This window comes from Osmia lignaria, chromosome 9 (genome assembly GCF_051020975.1).
Source record: "Osmia lignaria lignaria isolate PbOS001 chromosome 9, iyOsmLign1, whole genome shotgun sequence".
Taxonomy (NCBI): Eukaryota; Metazoa; Arthropoda; class Insecta; order Hymenoptera; family Megachilidae; genus Osmia; species Osmia lignaria.
In genome coordinates this window covers 125,527-147,349 of record NC_135040.1, presented here as the reverse complement: position 1 = coordinate 147,349, position 21,823 = coordinate 125,527, and the positions used below count along the sequence as shown (strand labels likewise).

The following is a 21,823-nucleotide window of genomic DNA, read 5'->3' as shown; positions in this document are numbered from 1 at the left end:
AAATGCTTTTTGAAATTAAACGTGTGGCGAGTGCGATCGTGCGTGCGTCCTGTGATCTGAAGCACTACGTGCTGTCGTTTGTGTTCTGCACGGCCCGGCGATCTTGTGGGAGAGTCAGACGTCCAACTGTGTGCAGTGATTGGTACGGCACAGTGCGGCGATCGGCTGGTTCTGCTTACCTGGCTAGCCGTGCAGAGAGTGACGCGTGTTTACGGTCACTCTGTCCCCGATTGCGGGACCCTTCCTGTGATCAGGATGTTTCTTTTCGCGAGGACCACGGCGATCTGCGGTGACGGCGGCGAGGCGCCATTCCATTAAGATTTAGGGTAAGAGAGATCTCTCTGCGTGCGCTAGTTTTAAGCATTGAATGATCATTCAAATTCGTTTACGTATTTCTAGTTTTCGTAAGTTTCTACATTGCATTATTTGTTGTTTTCCTCATTTTCAGTCATTCAATTTGATTTAATTTTCTTTTGTTGGGACCAGGCTTTTTCCCCACTTTCGACTGGGGTTTTTTACAGCCGGTACCCGTAGAGTAGAGGCATTTAATTTTCAATCAAATAAATACATTTATTTTCTTTGTTCTTCTAACATAATTTTTTGTGTACAATTTATTTATTACCGGTGACACCAATTCCACCTCATATCCTACCCATTCGATATTCCGGATTTGAATATAGTGCGTAAAACTAGAGATTGATTTTTTGTTTTATGTGTTAAGAATCATCGCTGTGGCGTTGCTTGGGCATTCCTCTGTTCGTGCGTTCTCGTTTATAGGGGCGAGTAGAGCGATAGTGTAATATAAACACAGACTTTTGGTTGCGACGCCACGAGCTCAAATGGGTTTACGGCGTCGTGTTTCCTCGAACTTAAACGTCCGTTTGGTTAAGACGCTGGATACTTTTATTTGAAATTGTAATACCCGAGTTCTCTGCTGTTTAATTATAAGTTAGCGTTGTGAATAGTATATTGCCATAGTTCTTTTATTTTTTTTTTTGATGATTTGTTTATTGAATTTAATTTGTCGTAACGCATTCTTATTACTTTTATAGTTTCGATTTACGCTTAGATTAAGTAAATACTTTTGAGTTTGAAAATCTTTTGGTTGGAATTATCATGGCACCTACACTTTTGAAAAGGCTCACTACGGTGCAATATGCGCGATTAGCCGGAATCGAGTTAACGAGCTCTCGACTAAGGGATAAGGAGAGCAATACCTTTAATCGCAATATTATTGCTTCTCGAATTAAGTCGCTCCAGGAAATCTGGAGGGAAGCGCGGGGCGCGCATGCTGAGATTTCCGTGCGTGAGGATGCCGAAGGTGACGCTTATCTCACGGATAATATGATTGAACGGTTGCAAACGGCGTACGAGGATACGCTTGATTTTCTTTTAACGGTCCAAGCAGAGCTTGAGGCTGCGGGCCACCGATTGCCAGCTCCTCACTAACGCTCGAGCATCGCGCGGCTAAATTACCAAAATTAGATTTACCAACGTTTCCCGGTCAATACGAGGATTGGGATAAAATAATTTTTAACAAAAAACAAATCCGACTTCGAAATGCACTAAAAAGTGTCAAATAATTTCTATTTCATTTATACCAATATTCCATAGCTATTAATAATGTCTACGTAATCGTTAAATAGGATACCAAATACATTTCAAAGTTTTCGGAGGCGGCGCAAAATTAAAAACTTTTCCTCTACTAAGAAGATCCTAACTCGGACGTCGGCAACCTATGATAAATCACCCATTTGATAATTTCAAGTAAATAATATTCAATGGGAATCAACAAACCCGTTGCGAATTAACTATACTGCAGTTCACGAGTGACCGCACTTAACTCGCGCAGCTAGTGACCTACTGTGGTCTAGGGAGATTTTTAATAGTGCGTGTGATTCCCCTTTACAGCTTGCTTCTTACTTTGCGTTCACATCATTTTTTTCTTGCGACAAATAATAGGAATTTCATTGTATCGTGAAACTTTACAATATCATCACCGATTATCAATTATCGTATGTTATATATTTCTGCCGGCCATTTATATGGTCGCAAAGTATAATAAGAAGCAAGCTGTAGAGGGGAATAACACACGTGATTAAAAATCTCTCTAGACCTAGTGAGCGGCGCGAGTTAAGTATGGTCTCTTGTGAACTGCAGTATAGTGCATGTACATCAGGAGGGCTGCTAATTTCTCATACAATCGTTACAATTACAAATGTTTTCAGCCGGACCTATAATTTTTCTCTTACGACTTATTATTTACCAAGTTTGCCATACCGCAATCAAATCGTTATTGGCAGCATCGTTTGTTCGGGTATTTTTAATTTTGCGCCGCCTCCGAAAACTTTGAAATGTGTTTGGTATCCTATTTAACGATTAAGTAGATATTATTAATAGCTATGGAATATTGGTATAAATGAAATAGTAATTATTTGACACTTTTTAGTGCATTTCGAAGTCGGATTTGTTTTTTGTTAAAAATTATTTTATTTCACACTTTTTAGTGGAACCTGCAGTATTTTTAGGATAGTGTAAGGTGATTTTGGGTTTCTGTTACTTAGCTAATAACCATAAACCTAAAAAATATTGACCAAATTTAAATGGTTAATAAACAACAAATTCTATAAATTTTTGCAAGTGGGGTCATCGCGGATATACAGAGTGTCACGCGACTACCTCTACAGCCGAAGAGGGATGATTGCTAAGGTGATTCTAAACAACTTTTTCCTTTTCCAAAATGTTGGTTAAGGCTTGTTTTTCTAGTTATTAACAAAAAACACCGACCAATCCGAGCACGTACAGCGCGCGGGCTCAGGGACTGCAATGTCGGCTATGAAAACCGGACCTGACGTAGGTCGCAAACGAACGGCTCGGCACCCCGTTGGCATAGCACAATAAAAAAATTGGACGGGTAGAACATTTTTAGTCGTTGTTTAAAATGAATACGGAACCTAATCTCTTGTCGCCTATCATAATGTAAAAAAGGAAATTCTAAGGATTCTAAACAACAAATAAAAATGATTGAAATGGAATAATTAATAAACGTTTGAATTGGAAGCCATGTTAATGATGAAAAATTTGAGAACAATATAAATGAAACTTTCGCATTCGTTCGTAAATTAACCTACTACGCTGAAAGCAGATAATTGTCACTGGGAATCGAGGAAACACGTTCAGTAGAACAGTAATTTTCATGATCGGGCCAGTGAACTCCCCTCATTTATTGCACTTAGGTGTGAATAATAGGCGAGGTGTTTGCTCATCGAATGTCCAGAATCGACACAGTGATCTAGTGGGAATTATTTGCTTTCAGCGTAGCAAGTTAATTTAGAAACGAATGGATAGGTTTCATTTAAATTGTTTTCAAATTTTGCATCATTAGTGTAGCCTTTGATTCAAACGTTTATTAATTATACCACTTCAAACATTTTTATTTGTTGTTTAAAATCCTTAGAATTTCCTTTTTTACATTATGACAGGCAATAAGAGATTAGGTTCCATATTCATTCTAAACAGCGACTAAAAATGTTCTACCAGTTCAGTTTTTTTATTGTGCTATGCCAACGGGGTGCCAAGCCGTTCGTTCGCGACCAACGTCAAGCCCGGTTTTCGTACCCGACACTGCAGTCCCTGGGACTGCGCTCTATCCGCGCTCGGATTGGTCGGTGTTTTTTGTTATTAGCTCGCAAACCAAGCCTTAACCAACAATTTGGCAAAGGAAAAAGTTGTTTAGAATCCCCTTAGCAATCATCCCTCTACGGCTGTCGAGGTAGTCGCCTGACACCCTGTAATTCCTACCAAATATGAAAGGTTTCATCGCGAACGATACATTCCTTGCAGAATAACATGAAGACGTAGATTTTTCGCTATAATAGTAGTTATTAAAAAATTCAATACATTTTTGCAATTGAGATCATCGCGGATATACCTTCTACTAAATGTGAAAGTTTTCATCACAACCGATACATTCCCTGCAGCATAAACGCCTGAAGACATAAATCAAGTATTACGTTTTTTGCAAAAAAATCGTTAACAATGAAAAAATGCAAAATGTTTTTTTAACGGAACCAATCGGGAGACATACTCTACAAGATGCAAAATGTTTCGTTCCGATTGGTCCATCCATCTTGGAGTAATGGGCGAACATACATTTAGAAGAAATAGTCGTTAGGAATGAAAAGATGCAAAATATTTTTTTTACTGTACCAATGAGGAGTTACACTCTACAAGACGCAAAAGGTTTCGTTCCGATTGGTCTATCCGTCTCGGCGTAATCGGTGAACATACATTAAAAGAAAAAAAAAAAAAAAAAAAATACATACACATCGAATTGAGTATCCTCCTCCTTTTCGAAGTCGGATAAAAACTTTTGTGACTTATTCACCACGCTCGTACACAATGCCCTTGGTTTAGCTGATGCGACCAAGCTACAGTACTTGAAAACTTGTTTGAAGGGTGCCGCTGCGGACTTAGTTAAGGACGTAACAACCACGAATGCAAATTATTCGACGACGTGGCAGGCTTTAAAGGCGCGTTTCCACAATCCCCGATTAATTGTTTACAAGCATTTACGGGCCTTTATGGATATGCCATTTTTTAAAAAAGAATCCGCGACAGAGCTGCGTTCCTTTGCTGATGAAGCTCAACGCATAGTGTTCGAGCGAACTGTTTCCTCAATGTCTAACGCGACTGACTTCTGTCGTATTGCCATCCCTCTCTCATCGGCGCCCATCTCTCTCACGCCGTTGGCCAGCGGTGTGGGGCGAGGACGCCGGGAGAGAGAGGGAGAGGTGCGAGCCTGTCGTCGCTCTGCGACGGGGCTCACTCTTGTCTCACTCTTATCTCGCGAACGCTTTTCGGAGAATTCAGATCCGCAAATCTCTCCTTTGTTCTTTTTCTGGCGCTTCGCACGAACCAAGTGCTTCGGCGAACCGCAATAACGCGGATTAATTCAGTGAATAGAGGATTGAAATATAAACTTGTTATTCCTAAGACTACCTGTTAATTTATTAAATACAACGAGTTTTTGCTAAAACTACGCAACACGTTGCTGTGGAGTTCATTGCTTCCGCTTTTCCAAGACTCCTGCGCTTCGGTAAACGCGATCCGGCACCTCGCTCATTTTCCTGCAGATTCCCAACCGCGGAAAATACGCCGCGGCGAAATTTAACGGAACAAACTGGTCCTTCGAGCCGGATTCGGTTAAACGAACAACGGTGCTTCGGGAAAAATCGCGCAAGTGAACTCTGTGCTTCAAGTGCATCTGGCTTTTCTTCTTCACCTGTGGAGAACTTCTTCGGCGATCCAGATCAGCGAAAATCTCCAACCAGGAATCTGAAAAGAAGAGCCGATTGAAAACCGGTTACGTAACCATCCTTTGTTTCAACGGCAACGACCACGCTTTGTGACGTCACGCCGAGAGCCTAACGACTTTGGGTAAGTCAGCGCGACTAATATTTACCAACATTACGGTACGCGTTGAAAGGCTTAGAAGTACGGTCTCAGTGGTTCTCTATCGAAATATTAAATTAAATTTCGCCTTGAATTGCGATCATGACTACGTCCTTTTCGGATCTTCTGCGTGAACAAGAGGAAGTAGCGGGGTGGATACAAAGATTCTGGGCTAACGTATGCAAGTTAGGAAAGGACAAGCTGACGGGGTTTTAGAGCAGAGACAGGGTTTGCTCAACCGATACTGGGACACGTTCCTTAGCGGACACCGTAAATTGATGAGATGCAAGGAGGCGAGTTCTAGTTCATATGTCAAAGAGGACGCCTTTTCGGTCACAGAAGAAGCTTACCTCGACGCAGCCTCCATGATTTCCCATCACCTGAAAGAGCTGCCGTCCCCTTGCTCCTCGCATGTTCAACAGTCCAATATTGCGCCTCCGCCCCACCCGCAACTGCCTAAAATTGATTTGCCGAAATTTTCGGGCGATCCGTTACAATGGGAGAGCTTTCGCGACCTTTTTAAAAGTCTAGTCCATGACGTCAGCCACTTACCTGACGTACAGAAGCTACTCTATTTGAAGTCTAGTTTGACAGGTGAGGCCGCCGAGGTCATTCGGAATACGCCGATAACGGACTCCGGCTTTAGGGGAGCATGGGACGATCTGGAAGCCCGGTACGGTAACATTCGTCTGTTATCGTTTTCCCATCATCGAGCGCTCCTCTTGTGCCCACCAGCCCTGCAGCAGTCAGCTGGCGAATTGAAGCGGCTTTTAGACACTTTCCGCCAGGCGATTAGGGCGTACGTTACACTGAGGAAACCCGTTACTTCATGGGATGAGTGGTTTGTATACTTACTAAGTCAAAAGCTTGACAAAACTACTCACCTTGCTTGGGAGACTTCTTTGGCGGATAGCCGGGAAATCCCGCGGTTCCAGCAATTATCGCAGTTCTTGGAGAACCGGATCCAAGCTTTAAGCGCTGCAGGCATGACGGACCCATCGCTCCACGCTGTGTCGCCGACCAGCTCTAAGGAAATCAAACCTAAAACAAAGGGAGGAGCATCAGCAAAAGGCGTTAACTCTAACGTCTTAGCCGCAGCATCAAAGTCGCCCCCGGCCCGGAAATGTCCGGGGTGTTCGGGCACCCACGGTCTAGGATTTTGTTATAAATTCAAGGCGCTGTCTCCGGCAAAACGCAAGGAGCGCGTCCAACAGCTGAAGGCCTGCCTGAGCTGTTTGAATGTAGGACACGAAGTGGGTAAGTGTCCGTCTAAACAAGTCTGTTTAGCTTGTAGCAAGCGACACCATACGTTACTGCACGAGGCGCTGACGGCTCCACCGGCAAGCGCACCAGGCCGTGAAGGCGGACAGCCGGCACGAGAAGACGCTGCCTCGACGTCTGACGACGCAACTCAGCAGGTGACTACCCTCTCTCTATCGGTTGGCTCAAAAGCCGTGGCCTTACTCGCAACCGCCAAGGTGAGATTGGAGGCGCCATCAGGAGAAACCGTAGAGGTCCGAGCCCTTCTGGACACCGGCTCCGATACCTCTCTCGTCTCATCGTGGGTCGCTCAGGCGCTACGTCTTCCACGGCGGGCGGTGCGAGTGGCCATCTCAGGCGTTAAGGACAATGAGGTTGGACACGCGACCGGAGAGGTATCACTTGTAGTTCGACCCCGACACACTTCGGACTTCCGATTACCAGTTCGTGCGTTGGTACTCCGCAAACTAACGTCGTTGCTCCCGAGCAAACGCATCGTGGCAAAGTCTTGGCCGCATATTACCGGTCTCACGCTTGCTGACCCCGAGTACGGAGTTCCGGCTCGGGTAGATTTACTTTTAGGTGCGGATGTTTGCGGAACGCTCTTTGGTGACGACTCGCGCAGAGGGCCAGAGGGTACTCCAACAGCGAAACTCACCCCCTTTGGCTGGGTGCTTATGGGACCAGCCTCCGACGACAAACCCAAGGCGGAGACGGCCGCTCGGGTTCTTCACTGCCACGGCGAGGACTCCACAAGCCAACTCCTCCAGCGGTTCTGGGAGCTGGACGAGATTCGAGAACGGGCTCCAATGTCACAAGAAGAGGAAAAGTGTGAGCGTCACTTCCTTGACACCCATGCTCGAGATCCATCGGGACGCTACGTGGTGCGCCTTCCCTTCGTAAAGGACCCGCGGACTGCGCTGAAGTCCAACAGGACGACGGCGTTGAAACTCCTCTTCAATTGTGAACGACGCCTATCCTCGGATGCTACGCTGAAAGAGCAGTATCGAAATTTTATGATGGAGTACCTGACTTTACAGCACATGCAGGGTGCACCCGAAGAAGCGGATAAAGGGCCTGCGTATTACCTGCCACACCACGCCGTACGCAAGCGTCACGATCCTTCTGCCAAGTTACGGGTCGTTTTTAATGCTTCTTTTTGTACAGCCACGGGCCAATCGCTAAACGACTGCCTCGCCACTGGTCAGAAGCTCCAGGCTGACCTGTGGATGGTATTGACCCGCTGGCGACTTTTTCGGATCGTATTCACCACGGACATTGTCAAGATGTTCAGACAGATCCGAGTCCATTCAGAGGATACTAAGTGGCAAAGCATCCTTTGGCGCGCCACTCCCGACGAACGAGTGCAGGACTTTCGGCTTACAACGGTGACGTATGGCACGGCGTGTGCGCCTTTCCTAGCTTTACGGGTACTTGCCCAGCTGGCGAACGACGAAAGCAGCCGATTTCCCCGAGGAGCTTCGGTGGTGCGTCGACACACTTATGTCGATGATATTCTCACCGGGGCGGATGATGTCAGCGAGACCCTGGCTTTGAAAAGAGAAGTGGTGGCAATTTTCAAAGCTGGCGGTTTCGAACTAAGCAAATGGGCATCTAACATACCGGAAATTCAAGAAGCCGACTCTTCTAATACGCGCCTGTTTCAGGAATGGTCCGGCATCAGCACACTAGGCGTGAACTGGAATCCTAGGGATGATGCCTTCTCCCTTCGAGTCGCAGCCGCTGAGCTGGTGAGAGAATGCACCACCAAGAGGTCTATCCTTTCGGAAATCGCAGGCCTCTTCGACCCACTGGGCTGGGCGGCGCCGGTCCTAGTCGTGGCCAAGATTTTAATGCAGGACCTCTGGATCCTTGGAGCGGACTGGGATCAGCAATTGCCAGAGAACGTCTGCACTATGTGGCAGCGCTTCAGAGGCTCCCTGCCGCAATTGGATACCCTGAAGATCCCACGCTGGACATTTGCCTCATCAGAGCCGTCCACCCAGATGGAACTTCACGGTTTTTGTGACGTCTCGTAGCGAGCTTATGCGGCAGCGGTGTACCTGCGGGTCAATAACAATGGGTCGGTAACGACCTCGCTTTTGGTCGCAAAAACTAAGGTGGCCCCGGTAAAGACTATAACAATTCCGAAGTTGGAACTGTGTGGAGCCACCTTGTTATCTAAATTATTGATTCGGGTCAAAGAAGGTATTAATATGTCTGGCCCGACCATCGCGTGGACGGATTCAAGTGTAACCTTACACTGGATCCGCGGCCATGCATCTCAATGGAAACCCTTCGTTGCCCATCGAGTCTCCGATATCCAGCACGAGATACCGGCGGACAATTGGCGGCACATCCGCTCTCCGGACAATCCAGCGGACTTGGCAACCCGAGGAATGAGCCCAGCCGAGCTCGTCGACTCCGATATCTGGTGGCACGGGCCGAAATGGTTGACGGAACAGCCTGAATTCTGGCCGGCGATCTTTCCGGAGTCCAACGAGGGAATAGAGGCAGAGAGAAGAGGAGCCACGGTACACGTCGTCAAGGAGAAATTCGGAGAAAACTTCCTGTGCCGCTTCTCCTCTCTCTCGCACCTTTTATCTGTTATTGCCCAGTGTTTCAGGTTTGCCAGTCTAAGCCGAGGGCAGCCTTGCGAGAAGGGTTTTGTTAAAGCAGCGGAGCGCACCCACGCCTTCCTAGCAGTTCTGAGATTCTCTCAACACACCAGTTTCCTGGAGGAGATTGAACAACTGCAACGGCACGGCGAGCTACGCAAAGCTTCACCCCTTTCTTCGTGTCGACCTTTCTTAGACGACCAGGGCTTACTAAGGCTCGGAGGGCGCTTAGAAAACGCGGCTCTGCCGTACAATGAGAAACATCCTTACCTTGTGGCGAAGAGATGTCCGTTGGCCAGGCTTCTGATACGGGACGCACATTACCGCACGCTCCATGGAGGTCCACAGCTTACTCGCAGCCATCTCATGAGAAGAGTCTGGATCGTCCGAGGCCGCTCACTGGTTCGATCCGAAATCGCCGCCTGCGTCACGTGCGCCCGGTTCAGCGGACGTAGAGCTGGACAACTGATGGGACAACTTCCACAAGAGCGCACTGCAGCACAGAGGGCCTTTTTAACCACCGGCGTGGATTATGCGGGCCCGATTAAGCTACGTACCTCGCCCGGGCGTGGCCACAAAGCCTACAAAGGCTACATCGCCCTCTTCGTGTGCCTGTCTACCAGGGCAATACATTTGGAAGCGGTGTCAGATCTAACCTCAGCTTCCTTTCTTGCAGCCTTCCGTCGCTTTGTGGGCAGGCGAGGACATTGCGCCACTCTGTTTAGCGACAATGGAACGGTATTCCAGGGAGCAGACAGAGAGCTCCGCGCTATGTTCCGCCAGTCTACTTTATTCTACCAGGAGGCAGCCGCATCCCTGGCATTAGACGGCACCAGCTGGCAGTTCATTCCCCCTTATGCGCCGCATTTTGGTGGCCTGTGGGAGGCAGGGGTAAAATCCGTAAAGCACCATCTACGGAGAGTGATCGGTGATTCCACACTTACCTTCGAGGAACTGACGACTCTCCTCTGTCAAATAGAGGCGTGCCTAAACTCGAGGCCACTGTACGCACTATCAGAGGACCCTTCGGAGCTGGCCGCCTTGACACCGGGTCACTTCTTGATAGGGGAACCAACCACCGTCCCCCCAGAGCCAGAAGAACCATGCACTGCACTTCACACACGCTGGCGGTTAATCTCACAAATGCGAGCACAATTCTGGAAAAGATGGAGACGCGAATACTTACAGCATCTCCAACAGTTTCCGAAGTGGCGTCGTTACCGGGAGAATTTGGAAATCGGCAGCCTGGCGCTTATCCGGGACGACTTACAGCCACCAGCAAAGTGGTTGATGGGACGCGTCACCGAACTACACCCAGGACCTGATGGATGCGTTAGAGTGGTAACTCTACGCACTGAAAAGGGCACTGTTAAGAGGCCAATCGTCAAGCTGTGCCCCTTACCAGTATCGCCAACCGACGCCTCTTAGCATCGATACCAGCTAAGATACTTTAACTTTAACTTCCTTTTTCTTTTTCTCTTCGTAAACTACGACCGAAATTTTCCGCGTAATTCTTTTTGCTTTACTTTGGTTGGTCTAGTTTACTATTCTAATTGCTATTTGTTATTTTATATTTACTCTTTATTCACTTTGCTTTACTTGATTGCTTTATATTAAAATTATTATTAATTAGTTTACCTTTGTAATTAGCGTGTAAGCACTCATGGTTTGTACTAGTAAAACTCTAGAGGTTATTTGCCTTGATTCACGTCAACCATTCTTTGTATCACCGAAGAAGGCGGGCGGTATGTTCGAGCGAACTGTTTCCTCAATGTCTAACGCGACTGACTTCTGTCGTATTGCCATCCCTCTCTCATCGGCGCCCATCTCTCTCACGCCGTTGGCCAGCGGTGTGGGGCGAGGACGCCGGGAGAGAGAGGGAGAGGTGCGAGCCTGTCGTCGCTCTGCGACGGGGCTCACTCTTGTCTCACTCTTATCTCGCGAACGCTTTTCGGAGAATTCAGATCCGCAAATCTCTCCTTTGTTCTTTTTCTGGCGCTTCGCACGAACCAAGTGCTTCGGCGAACCGCAATAACGCGGATTAATTCAGTGAATAGAGGATTGAAATATAAACTTGTTATTCCTAAGACTACCTGTTAATTTATTAAATACAACGAGTTTTTGCTAAAACTACGCAACACGTTGCTGTGGAGTTCATTGCTTCCGCTTTTCCAAGACTCCTGCGCTTCGGTAAACGCGATCCGGCACCTCGCTCATTTTCCTGCAGATTCCCAACCGCGGAAAATACGCCGCGGCGAAATTTAACGGAACACATAGTTCGCGCTTTATCGACTTTGCAGATGCCGGTAGATCATTGGGACGTGTGGTTTGTTTATATTTTAGCGGCGCATTTGGATTCCGATTCCCAAAAGGCGTGGGAGACAGAGTTGAGTGTGTTGGCTCGTCGCATGGTTTTAGATAACGTCTCGGATTTAGGGAACGTAAGCCCCTTAAATCGTTTTCCGAAATTCGTGGATCTATCCGAGTTTTTGGAAAAGCGTATTCAGGCCCTTAGCATGATTGCTTCGAATGCTAGTAAAACGGAGAAAAGCCCTTCTGCTTTACCCAGACCGGTACCGGGCTCGCGAAGAGTACTTCATACTGCTTCTCCCCAGCATGCGGTGGGTGGCAGATCGAAGTGTCCCATGTGTCATGGAATGCATTTGCTTTCCAAATGTTTCAAATTTCAGGCCAAGAGTCCCTTTGAACGCCGTAGAGAAGTACGTCGACTACAGCTTTGTTTTAACTGTCTGGGTCGGCATAGAGTTTCTGAGTGCAGGTCATCGTTTCGTTGCATGCAGTGTAGGGAAAAACACCATACGATGCTTCATTCCGTGCAGGCTAGTGGGTTTCATTCGAGAGAGAAAGGTTCGGTTGAGGCACAAGGATCTCGCGAAGATCAGCCTTCAACGTCATCGGGCAGTAGTTGATCTATGCGGATTCTAAATCACTGGCGTCAGCATTTTTTTTGCTGACTCAGCAATAATTTGACACCATCAGCAGAAATATGATACCCCCCCTCCCCGCCCCCTCTCCCCACTCCATGACCTTGAACTGAAATTTGACACCACCGTCAGCAGAAATATGATACGTCCTCGACAACCCCCACCCCATAACCACCCCTCCCTGCCCTCTCCCCACCACCATGACCTTGAACTGAAATTTGACACCACCGTCAGCAGAAATATGATACGTCCTCGACAACCCCCACCCCATAACCACCCCACCCCCCACCCGCACCCACCCCATAACCGCCCCCTCAGACCCACCCCTCCACCCCACCCCATGACTTTGAACTAAAATTAGACGCCACCGTTAGCAGAAATATGATACGTCCTGACCTTGAACTGAAATTTGACACCCCACCCCATGACAACCCTCACACCCCCACCCAATGACCTTGAACTGAAATTTGACACCACCGTCGGCAGAAATATAACACCCTACCCCCACCCTCCATAACCTTGAACTGTTTGTTCTTATCGGAAGACCACTTTTTTCTACATCTTGGAAATGAGTTTTTTGTTGACGCAGCAAATCTGACACTGCAATTCGTGACTATAGAAGGTAGGGGGTTTGCTAAAGTTTCAAGCATACGCAAAACCAAATTGACCATCACCGCAAGTGCATCGTTCGCGAGATTGTATTGTGAAAAGTGAAATATGTACTCTCAAAGTTTCAAAGAGTGTTTTTGCCAAAGGAAGCGCCCCGCAAGTTCTACTCAAGAAGAAGAGGCACACAAAAAAATGACAAAACATCAGAATGACGTGAAGTAAGTGTTCGAAACACATTTCATTTAACGCTGTCGGTATTTGTTCTAATAACATACTTAAACGGTATTTATTTGTTCTAGAATCGCACCACAATTATCATGTAGAATTTTGGGCCGAAAATATCCATTGACGGATTCCTGTACAAAGCATTTGGAAATCGGCATAAATATACTTGGCGACAATTTCTACCCGCAACTCGTATTATCAGACAGCCGAAATAACCGCCTGGAGCTGAGCATAGTCACATGGTCGCTGATTGTAGCCGAAGCAGACAACGCATGCAGCTTCTTTGACGATTCAAAAGATACACGCGACAATATTAATTTTAATGATATAAGTGTTGAATTTGGAGTGCTATATGGTGAAAAAGTAATTAAATTGATTAGCAATGATATATGTATGTGCATGATGAAAAAAACATTTGAGAAAATGGTAATTTTAAATGATTGTATAGTTGAAATGCATAATATATTATATGATAAACTGTATTCGGTGGAACAAAAATTTAAAGAGTTTGTTGCATTAGTTCGGGGATACGGAGATGTAAAAGTGCTTGCAGAGGTTGTGCAGCATATCAAAGAAACTGATATTTATGATCCAAATTCAATTATTGATTGCGAATTAGTAGCTTTAGGTATTCAGGCAATAATAACGGCTGCATCAGCAGCATCTTAACAGAGAAAAAAGGATTATGTTACAAATTATGTTACAAATTATACTTTAATAAATCATAATGTATTGCATCATTTACAACATCTCTCTCTACCTATATAAACTCAAACATCCCAGGAAAAAATTTCACTTCCTATACGATAGTCGTACGATGTGCATACGCACATTTGATCTTCGAATTAGCACAAAACGAATTCGCACCAGATTGGAAAACACTTTTGTCTGCGCGCGTTGCTGGAATATTGTTAGCCAAAGAGTTAGCCAAAGAAGAAAGTAATGGCACCGCGGAAAAGTAACAAGAAGAAGAAGACGAAATTGCGCAAACTTCCAGTTGCAAAACGTGGGGGATTTCTTCCAGCACTTGTACCTATTTTTGCAGGCCTTTCAGCTTTGGGCACGGTGGCTGGCGGTGCAGCAGGTATCGCCAAGGCAGTCAACGATGCATCTGCAGCACGGAAAACACTGGAGAAAGTGAAACGGCACAATCGTGTTATGGAAGGACATGGACTTTACCTTGCACCATATAAACGGGGAAAAGGAATTAAAGAAAAAAAAAAAAGAAGCGCTTCTGCAAATTGTAACGCTTCCACAGGACGCAATGACAAATGTACAGTTATATAACTTTGCACGAAAGTTGAACTTTCCATATTTTCGAGGCGTCTTCATGCGTACAAATTTGCCCTCTAAATCGTTCTTAAACGAATGCGGTATCGTGAATTTAGATAAATCGGAAGGTCCTGGTACACACTGGGTAGCTTACGTAAAGCGAGGTAATTGTGTTAAGAATTTCGATTCTTTTGGAAATCTGAGGCCACTGACAGAGTTAATAAACTACTTCGGAAACCATGTAACGATTTTATACAATCACGCGCAGTATCAAAAATTCAATACGAGTGTATGCGGACAATTCTGCTTGCATTTTTTAGCTGGAAATGTATAAAATAGTTTCGATGCACATAGTCTTCACAGTTGCAAAGATGTCGTTGACGTTTACGTTAAGCGGAAAAAATTCTGTGCTTAGCACTGATTACTTTCCACCTATAGACTTGAAGGATGATAATTACGAACTCGGACTCGTTGATTTTCAAGCTTTCAACACAATACCGAACGTTGACTTTACAAACAATAAATTTTGCTTTGATGCCGATGGTGAGATCACGATACCGGATGGTTCGTACGAACTCGAAGCGCTAAATAAATACATGCAAGAGAAAATAATGGGCAAGACAAAAATCATTTTATTTCGTACAAATAATAGCATTTTGAAAAGTGAAATATATAGTGATTATACAATCGATTTTGCCAAACCAAATAATATAGGATCGCTTCTCGCGTTTTCTACATATCGCATATTACCGCCGGGGCAATGGCACGAGTCGGATATACCCGTAAATATTATGAAAGTAAATGCGCTGAGGATCGAATGTAATATTACAACTGGTGCGTATAGCAATGGTCAATGTGTTCATACCATTCATGAGTTTTCACCGCGCGTGCCGCCAGGATATAAAATTTCGGAAAGTCCTACGAACGTCATTTATCTTCCAGTTATCGTGAGAGCCATTGACAACCTTAGCGGCCCGCTGAACGGCTCGAACGGCCCACTGAACGGCTCAAACGGCTCGTTGAACGGCTCGAACGGCTCGTTGAACGACTCGAACGGCCCGCTGAACGGCTCGAACGGCATGCTGAACATTTTACGACAGCTGCAGTAAGGATAATGATGTAAAAACGATGACAATTATACAATCATTCAGTAGAGGAAATATATCCAAATCGGACACATCGCAAGAGCACATCGTCGAACGCTCCGACGACGCGGCCGTTTAATATACGTTAAATATCCATTCATTTAATAGCCTTTCAAGAGAACAAGCAGCACTTATGCCAAACATTACTAGAAATAATGCTGTTGTACACAGATGCTAAAACTCAACCGATCAACAATCCGCCGAATGCATTATTGGGCACCCCGTTGAACGAGTTGCTAAAAGGATCGTTAGAAAATGGATGGAACCAGAACTTCAATCACAAACGCACCAATTGTACTTGCAGCAGCAATTACCACGGTTGCAGGAATGATAATCATGTATTAAACGGTGATGACTCTTTACAATCATTTAGTAAGGACAATATCTCCAAACTGAACACATCGCAAGATTTGAGCGACAAAAACGCGCAATTTCTGCAATCGTTGGGTTTTGTGATTAAGAAACGAAAATGATGGATCCATTGAACATTGCCAGTTTACCGATTTCTGATGATCGAATTACAAAGATCGAATTACATAGTTACAGCCCATACGCCAACACAACGTTCGGAAACAATGATGAAATACGAATTCCCATTCATCAACAAGATTTGTACATGTTTCCTAGTGAGAGTTACCTTTACGTCGAAGGAAAACTCATTCTCAACGATGACAATGTTGCAGGAACTTCAGTTGGACTAGAAATGAATTGCGCAGCATTTATGTTTGATGAAATTCGATATGAATTAAACGGCGTGGAGATTGATCGCTGTAAAAACGTTGGTATATCAACTATGATAAAAAATGGAGTATCGTTGACAACGACAAGATCAAAAATGCTTGAAAACGCTGGCTGGATAGATATACCCAATGCAGGAGGCTACTTTGACTTTTGTGTTCCTCTAACTATGCTGCTCGGTTTCTGCGAAGATTACAAACGAATAGTGATTAATGCGCATCATGAATTGATTCTGATTCGGTCGCGAGACGACAAAAACGCTGTTTTTGGAACAGATGGTGCAAAATACACGCTGCAACTATACAAAGTACAGTAAAACCTGGATAAATTCAACCAAGATTGGGACCCAGTGGTTGCGTTTATGTAAGCACGGTATCGAAGCTCGGATGACACGCGACGACCAGCCAAGCGTGAACGTAGAAAGGGACAGACAGTGGTGGAAAGAGAGAGGTCCGAAATCAAAGGAAAGAGCCGAAACGTATCGGTGTGACTAATACTAATTGAATCAAAAAACTTTTTTATTTTTGACTTTTTTTGAGTGAAACTTTTACTAGCGCATTGGTGAGATTTTTGTGAGTAAAGTGGTACCAAACACGATATAGTTTCAATTATAATTACTTGCTAAAATTGATGTTATAAGTTGGCGAAAAGCAAGAGAGATCGAAATCCAAACCAGTGGCGGTGTCGGTTTTGGTTTCAAAGGTTTCATTTATCCTAGCGAGGAGTCGATTCTGGGCATTTAATGTTTCATTTATTGAAGCGAGGAGTCGATTCCGGGCATTTAATGTTTCATTTATTCAAGCAAGGAGTCGATTCTGGGCATTTAATGTTTCATTTATCCAAGCGAGGTGTCGATTCTGAGTCCGTACACATGTTTTCTTTGCAGCCGACATGCCGACTCTGTGTCCGTACACATGTTTTCTTTGCAGCCGACATGCCGATTCTATGTCCGTACACATCTTTTGTATTCAGCCGACATCATTTATATTCAGTCGTGGTGTCAATTCTATATTGTTTATTCTATTACTATTGTTTATTCTATTACTATTGTTTATTTATTCTATTATTATTCTTAGCTCGTAAATTACTTTAATTTTCAATAGGAAGAAACTGCCCGGTTTCATGGAAATCACGGACTTTTCCTAACACCATAAAGCACCTAATTTGCAGTCAATAGTTCCGCAGCTGAAAAATATTCTGAACTCAACCGTGGTAACAATAAGTTTATGAAGCCAGTTTACTACTTTCCTAGAAATATTTTCGTGTTGATTGTCTACCTCTGTTGCCTCGGGATTTGTATGTTTCATTTTGGGGTTCTTTATTCTCAATATGTTTTGTCAGAGTTAAAACGGTTCCTCAGTTTATTGCCCGCCACGGTCACTTCGCAACCACGTGGAATTTCCTCGATGTCACAGGGGTAGCTTCGGTACCTGAGACAACCGTTAGTCGAAGGCGGTGACTATCATAGTACCACTGCCAAATATGTTCAACCAATGAGAAAAATCAGTGAGAACCGATTTTACCAATCCGAGTAGGTCACCCCCGCCAAAATCACCCCGTGCGAGGTGACTTCAACGAAAACAAATTGTTACCCGGCACCAGAATCAATCGAACTGTCGATACTTAGTGAACGGTTAAAGTGTTTGAAATGGCGACCAGAAAGAAAGTAACTCTATCCTTAGAGGAACGATTGCAAGTCTTAGAGGACTTAAAAACTTTTAGTGTTCCGCTCGTGGCCAAAAAATATAAAGTGAATCGGACAACGATTTGGAGGATAAAAAATAATGCACCAAAAATTATGGAGTTCCTTAACAAAGGGAAGATGCAGCGAAAACGACGAAGAATCAAACCATCCTTGTACGATACATTGGAGCAAAATTTGCTGGCTTGGTTCATCGAAAGGAGAACTCTTGGTGATTTCATAACGAATGCCGTAATGATGGACAAAGCAACAGAATTAAAGTGCAGTATGGGGTTGCCGCTCGATTTTAAAGTTAGTAGGGGCTGGTTAGATGGATTTAAAAAAAGACATAATATACGTTTAGTGAAAGTTTATGGGGAAAGTGCAAGTGCTGATCAAGATTCCGCGAAACAATTTTGTAACGATTTTACTAAATTATTGGAAGATGACAGTATAAATATAGATAACATCTACAATATGGATGAAACTGGGCTTTTATGGAAAGCCTTACCATCGAAGACCTTGGCAGGAAGAGAAGAAGGGGTTGTGAAGGGATACAAAAGTCGCAAAGAGCGAATTACGGTGGCGCTATGTGCGAATGCATCTGGGACGCACAAGCTAATGCCGCTAGTGATTAATAAATACGAAAATCCTAGGGCTTTGAAACATTGCAGAAGCAATCTTCCTGTTATTTTTAAATCGCAGAAGAATGCGTGGATAACGCAGCCATTATTTTATGAGTGGTTTGAACATTATTTTAAGCCCAGTGTACGGGCACATCAATTAAGAAACGGACTGACCGGTAAAGTTATATTATTATTAGACAATTGTGGAGGACATAAAGTGCCGGAAGAATTATTAGATAAAGACAATTTTAAGATTATGTATCTTCCTCCTAACACGACCAGTGTAATACAGCCAATGGACCAGGGCATAATAGCCAAAATGAAAGCAGTGTATCGCCATAAAGCGATAAGGAAAGCGATTACATATCAAGGCGGGATAAATGAATTTCAGAAGCAATTTACACTAAAAGATTGTATACAAATTTTGGACGAATCATGGAGGGAAGTATCTGCCAACAATATCATTAATTCCTGGAAAAAAATTATTCCCAATCAGGAAGATTGGTATCGTCGTGCTATGAGGGAAGACATAAGCACCTTAACAAATGAATCATACGTACAAGAAGATATTGTACAATTTATGTCCAATTGTGATGAACAAGAAAGAAGAACATTCATAGACGAGGAAGATAGAGAAGAGCAGGAAGAAGATGAGATGCAAGAAAATGCAGACGAACAACCTAATGAACAAGAGGGGCTGCAACATTTGTTTGAGCGTGTGGACTCGCATCTATCTCTACAACCGCCTGTTATTCGAGATATGTTTAAAGTCATCAAAACCCATGTATTAGGTAATGTTTAATATTCATTATAAGTACAGTTGTATAATTTTATAAAAATTATAAACATAATTTTCATTTTAATAATTAATTTTTATTTTTTAGGCACCAATGATTAACATCCTCGTACTGGATTTTCTTGGTTCTTCTTCTTCACAACTGGACGGATAACAGCATTTGCACTTTCCCCATAAATTTTCACTAAACGTATATTATGTCTTTTTTTAAATCCATCTTACCAGCTCGTACTAACTTTAAAATCGAATGTCAACCCCATACTGTTCTTTAATTCTGTTGTTTTGTCCATAATTACGGCATTCGTTATGAAATCACCAACAGTTCTTCTTTCGATGAACCAATTCAGCAAATTTTACTGCAATGCGTCGTACAAAGATGATCTGATTATTCGTCGTTTTTACTGCATCTTCCCTTTGTCAACGAACTCCATAACTTTTGATGCGTTATTTTTTATCCTTCAAACCTTATTCATTTCAAGATATGACAATTTTTATTATAATGTACCATTTTATTATTATTTTAATAAATAAATATCATTCAACCTATATCGTGTTTGGTATCATTTTAATCAGAAAAATCTCACAAATGCATTAGTAAAAGTTTCATTGAGAAAAAGTTAAAAATAAAAAAGTTTTATCATTGAATTAGTATTAGTCACACGGATATTACGGTCGGATCATATTACACGGTTTCCTCGTCGAGCGGCTCGGCTCGCCTAGGGGGATCCCCCCAAGTGGAGGGGATAGCGATGTTTCATTTATCCAAGCATTCTTTCGTTGAATTTATCCAGGTTTTACTGTACAGTGGAGGATGCCACATGTCACGCTCGAAGAAAGGCACAAACTTTCATTGTTGCGCATCCTTGAAAACATACGTGCAGCATTAAAGCAGCTATGCAATTAGAAAAACCACGATATGTAATATTTGCATTACAAACGGATAAAAAAAATAGGCTCAATAGACATATCACCAAATTTGATGATTGCCAACTCACCAATTTTCGATTGTATTTAAATTCGGATTCATATCCATATGACAATTTGAATCTTGATTTTAATAAAAATAGATACTCTGTCCTTTACGACATGTATGCAAAATTTAGAAAGTCATATTACGGAGCAATGTGCAGTAATGGTGATGACGGAGCTCTATACGATAAGATACTCTTTTTTGGCTACGGCCCATTCGTTGTCATTGATTGCTCGCATCAGAACGAATCGATAAAAAGCGCTACAATCGATGTAAAAATCGATTTTGAGTGTAGTGAAAACGTTCCTGAAAATATTAGCGCTTACTGTTTGATCATTCACGATCGTATCGTGCAGTACAATCCACTGACCAATGTAGTGCGCAAACTCTCTTAAGTGGAAGAGGGTTTATATGAGATCATTCCACAGCAAAACCAGTCATTTTTCGCCACAAATTCAACTAATCAAAATGAACGTACCAACATTCGTGCACATTCAAGGCTTCAAAAGCGATACGAACGAGTTATTCGTAAAGGAACTTGCCATCTTCCAGAATGGGAATCGTGTACAATGTTTCATCTTTGCGCCTCCATTTGCTAAGAGAAAATTGTCGAAAGCAGAATTAAGACAAATAAAATGGTTGACGCAAAATCATCACGGTTTTGAGTGGGACGATGGTACCGTGCCGTATTCACGCCTTCAAGAGTGTGCCGCTTCGTGTTTGAAAGATAGTATTCATGGATCTGTATACGTCAAGGGCATTGAGAAAGAAAAATGGCTGAAGAAACTTTATCCTTCAGTCAGTCCAATCAATATAGAGGTTTTGAACAAAGATGACGATTTACCGAATTTGCCAACCAAGAGCCGGCATATTCAGAATGGATGGATGGATAAACATATGGCATGCATCGCACACAACGGAGCGTGTGCTATGAGAAACGTATCGATATTAAAAGAATGGTGGTTAAAAAAAAGGAAGGAGGAAGATGAAGAACTGTGTATGGAACATTATAACCGGCCGGGGGATGACACGCACATAGATGGACCTCCACCGAAAAAGAAAAATTGTTACATTTGTCTTAAAACACGAAACATTTAATATCATTTATTAATTTTGTTCATTACTGTAAAATAATAAAATCTATTTAGTAAAAATATACTTTATGCGTCTTAATGTTGTTTTACCTAGAATGATTGTATGTGTAACGTTTGTGTTTCATATTCCAATGTAGGAGATACAAAGGAATGTTCTTCTATTTCAAAGACACGAGGGAGTACAGCGAAACGCGCAGACACGTGTCGATGTGCAATCTGGTACAGATAGAGAGAGCATCGTCGAGACAGACTTTTGGTCACGTTTTGCTTGGATGCGTATTTGATGGCTCGGTCACGAATTGCATTCCGCGTGCCCGCCACCACCGCGTGCCCGCCACCACCGCGTGCCCGCCACCACCGCGTGCCCGCCAACGCCGCGCGCCGCCGCTG

The 21,823-nt window shown here is 43.8% G+C and overlaps 2 protein-coding genes and 1 long non-coding RNA gene across 3 annotated transcripts; 2 read left to right on the top strand and 1 right to left on the bottom strand.

Annotated features, from left to right (window-relative positions):
- Positions 1-4,680: 4,680 nt before the first annotated feature.
- LOC143305649 (uncharacterized) lies at positions 4,681-6,266 on the bottom strand. The gene is made up of 3 exons (XR_013062692.1): positions 6,007-6,266; positions 5,805-5,910; positions 4,681-5,337 (listed from the first exon to the last, which is right to left on the bottom strand). It is a non-coding gene; the product is annotated as an uncharacterized LOC143305649 (long non-coding RNA).
- Positions 6,267-6,440: 174 nt separating this feature from the next.
- Positions 6,441-8,753, top strand: LOC117611015 (uncharacterized). Its single transcript, XM_034338903.2, has one exon. The coding sequence runs from the start codon at positions 6,441-6,443 to the stop codon at positions 8,751-8,753; it is 2,313 nt and encodes a 770-aa protein (XP_034194794.2).
- A 177-nt stretch (positions 8,754-8,930) lies between these two features.
- Positions 8,931-10,760, top strand: LOC117611014 (uncharacterized). Its single transcript, XM_034338902.2, has one exon. It carries the CDS (start codon positions 8,931-8,933, stop codon positions 10,758-10,760), a length of 1,830 nt encoding a protein of 609 aa, XP_034194793.1.
- Positions 10,761-21,823: the final 11,063 nt, after the last annotated feature.